This window comes from Alligator sinensis, unplaced genomic scaffold (assembly GCF_000455745.1).
Source record: "Alligator sinensis unplaced genomic scaffold, ASM45574v1 scaffold65_2, whole genome shotgun sequence".
Taxonomy (NCBI): Eukaryota; Metazoa; Chordata; order Crocodylia; family Alligatoridae; genus Alligator; species Alligator sinensis.
This window is the reverse complement of record NW_005842071.1, coordinates 2,401,050-2,411,988: the sequence shown is the minus strand read 5'-3', so window position 1 is coordinate 2,411,988 and position 10,939 is coordinate 2,401,050. Positions and strand designations below refer to the sequence as shown.

General features: G+C 42.1%; 1 protein-coding gene across 1 annotated transcript; it reads right to left on the bottom strand.

Moving 5' to 3' along the window:
• Positions 1–2,518: 2,518 nt before the first annotated feature.
• Positions 2,519–7,043, bottom strand: LSM8 (LSM8 homolog, U6 small nuclear RNA associated). The gene is made up of 4 exons (XM_006023622.3): positions 6,965–7,043; positions 6,245–6,285; positions 3,237–3,364; positions 2,519–2,785 (listed from the first exon to the last, which is right to left on the bottom strand). Exons 1-4 carry the CDS (start codon positions 6,993–6,995, stop codon positions 2,695–2,697), a joined length of 291 nt encoding a protein of 96 aa, XP_006023684.1. The 5' UTR covers positions 6,996–7,043; the 3' UTR covers positions 2,519–2,694.
• Positions 7,044–10,939: the final 3,896 nt, after the last annotated feature.

Sequence of the window (10,939 nt, the reverse complement as noted above, 5' to 3'; positions counted from 1 at the left end):
AAATGTAAATGTGCTTAAACCCCAGCACTCCGTTAAAATGTTGTAAAAAGTGTTCAGGCATTTACTTCAATCCCTCAGCACATCTGAGTTAATCCAGATCCTCTTGTATGAAATTCAACCAGAGGCAGTGGGCCACACAAAACTTCCCACCCCGGCAACTGTTCTCACAGTGCTGGTCAAGCTGATCCAGATCTGATCCACTTTTTTCATGGATAGACAATGCTTCAGATTAATGAGATACATTAATTTTATGCAAATTAGGCTCAGATAAAAGTTGAAGCAGTCTATTTACCTCAAAGTTGTCTGATGGCAAGCAGGACGTTGAATTATGCTTGCATAAAATGAACTTTTCCAACCAGGAAATCTTATACCACCTTTCAGCTCTCCTGAGAAATATACATTTTCAGTTCTACCCATGAGAAATTTTACAATCTTTGCACACTCCTATGCCTGAGAAAGGGTGTGTGCCCGAAAGCTTGCAAATAAAGAATTTTTTTTTGTGACTATCTAGTTGGTCTAAAAGATATCAACCTCTATCAAGAGTTCTGATTGGCTTTGCCTGTAGACCAACATAACTACAACCTGTATCCATGCAAATAGATGCATTTCAGCATATAATTGCATACCATCCAACAGTCAATGCTAATTAAGTTTTCACACCTTGTCACCCACCTTTACATGTTAAATTGTGATGTTCTCAACTGTAACTCACCCGTAATCTTAATTACCAGTTGCTGCTGACCTGAACCACTTAGCAAAGACAAACACTAAATAATCTTTCTACTGACATAAATATTCTCCATTATACCTGGTACTATTCAGGCAGCTTTTCCACTTCTGCTTTTTCATTTTGGTATATATTGACCAAAAAAACTGCTTAGTTTTCTATACCCTTCTTCATGTCAGTCATAAAACATGTTTCTTTAAATAAGGATTTGCTAGATCTGAAGTAGAAATGGTGAGAAAAGACAGTGTGTGTATTTATTAATGTGCAGACAGAAGACTAATGTCTTTTATTTATCACGATATATTCAACACAATGTGAGATTCGATATTGCTTTGTTCACCTGCTTCATTTCTATTTTGACCAGAATGTAATTCACTACTGTGTTTTAAGTGTCCAGACTCTGCTGCTACTGTCAGCAAAATTCCCACAGAAAGCAATGCTTCTTGTTATGCAGAGTTCTGTTCACTGTGAATTTTGTCAGTCTAAGCAATTCATTTTACACAAGCTATTATTGAGCTATCACATAGTAATGGCTTTCAACAATGTCTGCTCTGCTTTTTTAGAAAGACACAGAGGGTCTTGAGAACCATATTACTGTAAACTTGAACGAGCAGTATTCCTTTTACCGGGATTCAAACCACTGACTCTGGAATGAAAAAGTTCCAAATCCTACTAAGTATTTCCAAACTTGTATTTTGAGATGACTGTCCGGCACGAAATAAACTATTGATTTCACAGGACTACATACCAGACTTTTTGTGTAGTTCTGCCTCCTTGGCTGTCAAAGAGTGCTCAGTGTATTTTAAGAACTCATCATTTGTGCTTCAGTTATTTCTAGCATTTAGAAAAAGGCCACACTATATGTATGCGGAACCCTTGTTTTCGATATATACAAATCTCATTTCTTCCACTTGGAAAAGGCGACTTCCAAATGCTTTTCTAACAAGTTGATTTACTTCTGTGTAAATTCCTCATATTTTAAAGTAGTTTATATGAAGGATAATTTGATGTCCTCAATACATTATTATAATGCTTCACAGACACACAATTCATTCTTTTCCCACTAAAGTTTAATGTGCAAAAGGGACCAGTTGAATTGGGGAGGGGAGAAGCAGGGAATAATTTATTCTGGACTTGTCTCATTTTCTACCCGAATAAAGTGTCTTGCATTTGAAACCAAACTATACAGTTGGCCCAAAAATTTATCACTCTAAGAAATTCCACCTGAATACACTTTTTGCTTTCTTTTGGTTCCTCTAGCAGACATATTCAGATGCACATACTTTCTTTTGTCACTTCCATATTTTTAAAGCATTTTTCACAACAAAGGTGAATTGAAATAATCAGTACTAAGGCTGTGTGCATCATTGCTGGAATGATTAAAAAAGCTTGTGATTACTAGAACATAAAAAGTCTCATTAACTTGATACAGGAGTTTTCTACCAAAGGACTACTTCAAGAATTTTTTCTATAGTAGTCAGTTAACTGGGATGCCAATAATTGAATTTCATTTCTCTTACTGTAAGAGGAACTGCATTTGTCCAACAAGTGCTACCATTTGTAAAATACATTTGTTCATAAAGGGTAAATGATATATAGTTATGCAATCTATACTCGATTATGATTAATTAGGATACAGCACAACTTTAATCACCTTTAAGAGCAGTGATTTGTTTCTATTTAGAGTGCAAGAGCCATACCTGCATACAAGACTGAAATGTTAGTATTCATGTTGGTACTTTATATACAATCCTTAATTATGACTCCCCAAATTAGTTCATGACTATCATAAAATGTAGAAAATTTAATTTATGTCAAACCACAACACATTCATAATAAAAAAGCATAGACCAAGTTATTACATAGTTGTAATAACTTGTATTACAAAAATTCTTCATGCTGTTCTTTAAATAGTCCTGTACAGCCAAAGATTTACAAAGTCCTTGTGCACCATGTGCTTTTATTCTTCAGTGTACAACTGAGTTCAAAGGTTCTGCACGAATATTTCCAAGATCAAGTGCTGAATCTGTCTCCTCATCAATTTCACCAATGACAGCACTAGAAGTAAGAAAAAAAATTAAATTGTACCATAAAAGGAAACCTGGACAAGTATGAACAGGTTCATGTAAATACAAAACTATAACAGTAAGTTGCAAACATACTTTAAATGTAATTACCCATTTTTCTACTTTATTGAAGGTGACATCAGAAGAGATGACTCTATACATTTCTAAAAGCCAACCAGATCTTTATTGTATGATAAAAATAGACTAAATTGATGCTTAAAAAACAATTTGTTTTCCATACTTACTAATTTTCCATTTTGCTGACAACAGTCACAGCAAAGACTACTTACTCTATGTCAAAGTTAACATAGGTTAGATAGGCAGTAGGTTTTGCCTTTGATGAAAAATCAAGCGGTCTTGGGCTACCAATTTGACATCTTACATTACACTTAAAACCATTCAACTCTGACGAGTGATTTAGAAAAAAAATAAGCAGTACTTACACATTATCTCCTCTGACAATGTATAAACCCAACACTACTTGTTCAACTCCTTGTGAAGAACTGAATACGCGTTCATGGCTTTCATCCAAAATCAAGTTAATGGTTTGATCAAAACCTTTGAGAGTTCCCTGTATACAAAAATAAAATATCGTGTCTTTAAACAAGCTCTCCAGAATAACCCAGGCAGCCAGAGAGTCTACAGAATAGATGCTGTATTTAGATTTGTTTCCTTTTACATTTTAAGAGCAAGTATAGTTGAAGACTGAAACTTAAAGGAAAGTCATTATATTTAAGAACATGCATATTTTATTTCTAATATTTAAATTAACATTGTAGTGACTGTAATATGAAAGGAAAAATTCAGTTTCTGCTGTGCATTTGACAGCACTTTACATAGCTGATTTCACTATTTTTGCTTTATTATTAATCTTCCCTGTTTATGTGGAACACTCACATATCAAAAAGGAACAACAAACCAATCTAAAAGATGATAAAAGAAAACCATACAGTATCTCAAAGTATTTCTGTAGATCAGTGATCTTAATGAAGGTAAATTTAATTCAGTAAGTGAAAGAATATTCAAAAAGGAGCAATTTCCAAGCTCACTAAAAAGTTAAATAGTTTTAGGACGTCTCATCAGAAGCTGAATGCTGTACAGTTAAAAAAATAATACCACATGAACAGGAAAAAAACCCTACTTATACCAGCTGTACTTCATAAAAGCTGTTATCTCAAGCAACTGACTCAGGCTGGACATGCACATAAAAAGTAAAATGCAGAACTTTATTGTGCATCAGCTGCTTTGTGTGCATGCTCTTACCCCGTGGTAAGCAGAAACTAACCCATAATAATTTAGTTTCAATGGAAGAGAAATGAGTTACCACAGGTTAGCCACCACTTACTACATGTATTATACAAACAGGCAGTTACTGTAGAGCTGTGATGTTCAGCCTTCCTGCCCCACAAGCCAGATAAGTGGCATGGAGCTGCTCTGTGTACCACATCCCATGCAAGTGGTCAGTCCTCTGGCCTGATCCAGCAAGGGACTGATCTGCAGGTAAATCCAGCTGTAAAGTAACCCCTGGCGTGCTAGTTCAATCCAGCCCACAAGGCTCCCCATGGCTCTGGAAATTTGACAGGACAGAAGAAACAGTTAACGCTGCTGCTGTTCCCCTGCCACCACATTTCCGGACCTCAGGGGACACCCACAGACAGGATGATATGGCCACATGGGCTGGATCTCACCTGTTGGCCAGAAGTTGAGCACTACTGCTATAAAGTATCTGATGCACAGTACTGTCAATAACTCTTAAATTATTTTAGTAGAGAAGAAAATCAATCAGAATCAGGGTCTGTATGGGCTTTGTACACACACATACCCCCACCCCCAAGGAGCATCCAGCCTAAGGGCATGGGAAAACAAAAACCAAAGTAGCTATGAGAGGAAAACATAGCTAAACAGGAAGTGGCACAGAACCTGACAGTTCTCAGCAATGTACAGCTTGAGTCTTGAAAGTGCATTTGAAGGATGGGGAACAGGCTTGGCAAAATAAGGGCATGAGTTGTAATGGTAGAAAGTACTCCAAGCCAATCACATTTGGCTTCCTCATAAGTGAAGATGTTCAATAATAAGGTTTCAGACTATGGCTTTATACAAAATAATCAGGATGCTGTACTGAACCAGGAAATAAAGAGTTATTAGCATATCACTGACAGCATATAATCTCTTTTTTTACATTTACAAGCAAGAAAACTCATAAAAGTTTGTTGATTAGTCACATGTGCTTAAATTAGCAGAAACATTTCTAATAGTTTCTACTAAGAAAATAAATCGAGGTACTTCAAAAATGTTAAAATGGCTGCCACACTGCAATGCCTGGCAGAAAGCTGAAAACAATGTTCTCTAAATTTGGATAACATTTTGTGCAAGTTATATGACAGATGCTTGGCATATCAATTTCAGTGACGAATAACACTATCATATTGCATCATTTTGAAAGCAAACCAACTAGACCTTTAGTTTATCACACCTCAAATTTGTCTTAGTTCATTACAAGAGACTGAATTTCAGGAGAAAAAAAGCTAACAGTCAAGCTAAATACTGAACTTTTAAGAAACAGAACGCAAATAGAAACTTTGAGTCTTGGACTGGTTTAATGATAATCATAATGCTTAAATACAGAATTTGGTAGAGTAAGTTCCTTCTCACTATAAATGGGAACGGATGCTACAATATATACAGTACATACCAGAATTCCGCAGGCCAACTTTATGAGAAGCCAAGAGAAAATATTTGCTTTTACAAGTTTATCAGAAGAGGGGAATTAACAGGCTAAAAAGTGCTAAACCCTCAGGTAATAAGGCACAGCACACAAGCTGCAATAATGAAAGGGATCTCTTCCAATAAACTATATTCAATCACTCTTGCTCGTATCACACTCAACTCTATTATTGAGGCTTTTATTACGAGAGCGATGGAGGATGGAACAGAGGGGCTGAAGCCACTTTTCAACTTGCGAGCACAGTTATACAGCCTCTTTTACCTTCAGCTCATCATTATTTAACTTTTAACAGATTGTGTTTGTGGTGTTTCTTTCATATCTTATGTTAGATAAGAAAATGTGTCAGGTGTATTGTCATGAACTTCTGTAACATACACCAAAGGAGCAGGCTATAAACCCTGGCCCCTCTACATTTAGAGTTGGGGCACAGCCCTTCATAAAATGAACAGATAGAAGTAGACAGGCTTTGTGGCCCCTAGTGCAATGTGCGACTCTAGAACAGAAATGGGTCTTTATAACTTGCTGCATCTTGTGAACTCCTTCAATTGCTGCCACCTGGTGTATGCTTCCTGCTACTGTCAACCCCACTTAATATCACATGCTTTTGGTGGTCCTGCGCACAGTCAGGGTTTGACTGTTGACATTTACATCCTAAGTGCTGCCTGTTGGATTGCTAAAGACTCGTGAGGAGACGCAACATGATGTTGAGAAGAAGAAATGTCTCACCACTATCATCCTTCCATCCGAGGTAATTACAGCAACAGTGCCTAGCAGGCCCATTAAGGAAACACTTAAAAAAATCCAATACATTGCATACATAATGCCCCCTCCTTCCAAATATTTGGCCTTGAAACCATGCAAAGCCATTTCATGTTCCAAACTAGAGGTGTCAAACTCATCTACTCCCATGGGCAGGATGAGGGCTGCTGGGCCTGTCTGCTGGAGGGCTCAGGCCAGGCCAGAGCTTGTGCACAGCGCCCCCCTGCCACGGCCCCCACGCAGCAGCACACGCCTGCCACGGCCCCCACGCAGCAGCACATGCCCCACTCCGGGGCTGGCCTGGCACATGGTGTGTGGGGGGCTGGCAAGAGTCGTGTACTGCTAGCAGCCCTATCAGCCTGACCCTGGGGCTGGTCCAGACAGGGCCCCAAGCTGCCTGTGTGGGTGCGGCAGGCAGCACAGGCCCCGCGGGCAGCTCAGCCCGGCTGTGTGCAAGGTGTGAGACCCGCTAGTCGGGTCACAGAGCCCCAGCCCGCGCGGCCCTGTGCTGGGCCCCGCTCGAGAGGATGCAGGAGGCGGGCGGGCCGCGAGCGCCGCAGCCTGCTCCGGATGGGGGCTCCGAGCGCGGGCCCGCTGCCTCCAGGGCCCGGCTGCCCCGCGTCCCGCACGCACCCGCCTGCTCCACCCCCCAACATGACGCCACACGAGCGAGGCCCGGAGGGATACGGTTGATGTAGTTCTCCAAGGCGGACGTCATGGCGGCGGCTCCCCCCGCCCGCGCCCCGGCTACGGGATCCCGCGAGACAGCCCGCGGCGAATGACTTCCGGTGACGGAAGGAAGCGCGGCGCTCTGGGAACGGAGCTGACGCCAACTGTGCTCTGTTCTCGCGACACTGGGCGCGTTGGAGGACCGGGGTTGGGGGGGGAGGGGGAAGGTTTTGAATACGCATGCGCTGAAACGAACCTGCGCCTCGGCAAGAAAGCGCGGGGGTGTTACTGCGCATGCGTGATCCCGGGGAATTGGCTGCGCTGTGCCGCACTGGGTTTTCCCTCCTGCCAGAGGCTGGTGCTGACGTCAAGTGTCCGCGTGCGGGTGGGGACTTCTGTCTTCCAACGGTTTCAGCGGCTTTAATGAAAGATACCGGATTTACCCAGAGCCTTGTCTGCTTATGTCCTCAGACCGACACAGCTACAACCTACACCCCTGAAATTATTTTATTGGAAGCCCAAAATTATCGTATTTGCTGAAAAACTATTGTACACTGAAACAGTATGCAAATAAGTCTTCTTTCTTACTTTCTATTGTTCACTGGATCCCCCGTGAATGAGTGAGAACTGGGTCATCAAAGTTGAAGCATCTCTTTATTTTGAGGCAAGCAGTAATATGAAAGTACTGAAAGCAAAACCAAAAGTTGGTAAGACTCCCTGAGAGTGACTTACCTTTTGCATACACTGCTTCAATTAGCTTTCTCAAAAATGACTGTACATTTTGAACCATTTTTATTATTACTGATCATACATCGTAGGAGAGTTGAAATTATCATACACCTGGCAACAGTATTTGGGCCCCTTCAGACGTCTAGGGAAAGGTGTGATGGGATCTGATGTGTGAGCCACACAGTCGCCAGGCAAGAGGTGTGTCTGGGACCCAGCATCCGGTCCACTCGCACCCTATTGCCAGTCACACCTTAGCGCCATCCAGTGGCGACACATAGGGGGTGCATGGGGATGCATGTGCACCCCCTGAGAGTGCTGGTGCAGTGCACGGGACACTGCCACGGCAGTGTGTGGGGCACCCCCTCAGCTGGGAGGCCTGGGAGCTGTGGGACTCTCAGCTGAGAAGGCATAGCTGTCATGCAGTATTCCCCACTACATGCACCCTCCTGCTTCCTCAGGGGCTGCTCCGCCATGGGAACACTTTCATGACTGCAGAAGGAAAGGTACAAAACAATGAGGGGAAATGTTATGACACAATGTCTTCACCTACTGGGGGTGTAGTCTTAAAACCTGCTGAAGGTCAGCACCTACACCCTTTTCTTCAAAGAAATAAGCTCATCTCCTGCCTCAAGCTCTAACTTTATAGAGGGAAGGATGTTTTTATGGAGTGATAGTTGCTTTACACCTGTAGCCGGTCTAAATGAATTGCACAATTAACCAGTCAGTTGCATAATATGTGTAATGTAGATAGGGCCCTTCAACATTGCAATTGCATAGTTACTTCTTAACTTTTTAGTACTTGTTTATGTAAGCATTAAAGCTGGATTCTTCTGTTTTGCACTAGTATTATTGCCATACCCTTCAGTTAAGGCCTTACTGGATAAATAGAGCTAATTTGATGCAAATTAAACAGCTTTGTCTAACTCCCATTTATGGTAGTTTGGGGTCCTCCCTTTTTCAGACAGTGATGAAAATGATTAAAATGACAGTGACGAGTATTTCTTTTATTGAATTTCATAACTACTTAAGGGAGAGAGGGAAAAAAACCATAGATGTACAAGGAGGTCCTGGCACTTCAGTAGTAGGTGAGAAACTTGTTCTTCTAAAATCAGAGGGCCTGTTATGTTCTCCTTCCAATCAGAAACATGGGAAAAGATGCCAGTCTGTACTGCACAAATATACTTGCAGCCTGAGCTTTATATAATGCTCAGCCTCTTAAAGCTCTTATTATAAAAAGCTTAAGAGCTGCCACTAAACCTTAGACAAGGATTGGAATTAATTATAATGTGTTACAGTTAAGAAGCTAAAGGCATTTTTGTGTCATGACATTTCCCTCTCTGTTTTTGTACCTGTCGTTCTTCCCAATAAAAATAATTTTTTTGAGACGGCCAAGAATTAAGGGCCCTGTAGGAGTCAGAATCCCATGAGATTTCCATTGGGAAGAATGTACATGGCCCACAATGCCACAGTATACTAACACCTAGAAATCTTTCATGTACTTTTATCCTAACAAAAATCTGTAACAGCAGTTGGTAGCCTGCTTAGGCTATAGGCCAGTGATCCAGTTGGGACCGAGGTGCCACCACTGCTTTTCCCCATGACAGGGAAAGCAACTACTGCTAATGCTCCACAGCCACAAGCTGGATCAAATGACCCACAGGCTGGATGTGGCCTGCAGGCCATAGACTGCTGAGCCATGTCCTATAAGGTAGGCAAGAATTATTAACCTAGTTTTGCAAAATGGGGACTACACTAATACGGACCAGAGCCCATATAGAACATAGGCTGCAGTACCTAATTCATAGGAGCCTGGTCCCCATACCTTTATGGGGAAGTACATGGGCTCCATGTGAATAACAAGGGGAGAGATAGGCAGCTCAAAAGAGGTATTACAATACAGATGCCATACGCAGTAACCTAGAGCTTCCCAATAGGAAAAGATGAGAACAGGAGCAAGTATTAAATCTTAGTCCTCCGGTGTCTTCATCCACTCAGATGCATAGTCCTAAAACCTGCTGAAGGTCAACACTTACGTCCTTTCCTTCAAAGGACTAAGCTCATCTCCTGTCTCTCAGGACTGTACCCAAACAACAGACCATAGGCTATTCTGGGAATAGAAGGGCACCATCCCTCATGCTGATGTGCAGAAAAATAATTGAGGATCCATTGGGCCAGAAATGGGAGTACAGAAAGGGAGCAAGACTCTGGCCTCGTAGTTTAGACATACACCTGCAGTGAGTCCAGGTTTACCAGGTTCCTTTTTCCAGGACTATTTCTGTATCTTCTTAATATAAAATATAGAAACAGCCCTGGGCTCTGGTTCTCCAAGGCTGGCAGATGGTCCTCTGGGGCTAGAACCAGCAGTGTAGCACTGTAGCAGAAAGCCCCCTTTTCCTCTTGCTTGCAGTTGCTCTCCCCTCTTTGAATAAGTTTGTCCTCTTCTACCTTTTCTTCCTTCCTCTTTCTTTCACTTTAAGATAAGGAATTGTTTTTTAAAATTTGTATGTGTGCATTTTGTATCTCCCCGTGTATTTTGGTATTTTTATCTATTTGTGTGCCATGGCATTTGTAGCTTATATTTTATACTCCTCACCTTTCAACTTTCAACTATAAATGTGTTTAGTAACAATGTTAACAAGGGCAGGAGTCAAACTTTGGCTTCCCTGTATCAGGCTGGCCCCTGAAGGAGGGAGTGAATCAGTGATTGAATGTGTAACATGGAAGCAGGCAGCAATTAACACCTGGGAAACTGCAGATCAACCAACGGAAGAAATCAATAGAAGCCAATGTAACAACCGGGAAATCTCTAAACCTCACTGTTCAAGGGCTAGAAGCCCTGGCCTGAGTTAATCAACGCCGGGGACCAACTTTTGGGCTGAATATCTCCAAATCGACCGCTCCCAGAGCCCTATTCAAAATTCATCAATGGACTTCCAAACCTGCACGTACATGCGGACAACCCCTGGGGCTGACAGATGCCATCCAGTAGCCACCAAGGGGGGAAGTCCCATGAGGGTCAATGACCCCTGGATTGGGAAAACCTGAAAACTGGGAATCACCAAAGTCTGCCAAGGACAGATAAAAAGCAGTGAAAAGTGACCCTCAGGGGCGCCCTCTTGATCTCCCACTTGACCAGCACCCGACCTGTCCAGCCGGAAGGACCAGCCGGCAACCCCCTTCTTGAAGATAACACCATGCTGAAAGAAGCCTCGACTGGCCATCGACGGCAGACTCCAGCGCTTGTAGGATAGGTATACCTGACTC

Bases quoted from the DNA above. Each gene is read 5' to 3' on its own strand.
- LSM8 (XM_006023622.3), bottom strand. From the start codon at position 6,995: ATGACGTCCGCCTTGGAGAACTACATCAACC. The intron at 6,286-6,964 runs GTATCCCTCCGG...TGGGCCTGCTAG, and splicing joins CTTGGAGAACTACATCAACC to GCACTGTTGCTGTAATTACC. The intron at 2,786-3,236 runs GTAAGTACTGCT...TCTTACTTCTAG, and splicing joins ATTGTCAGAGGAGATAATGT to TGCTGTCATTGGTGAAATTG.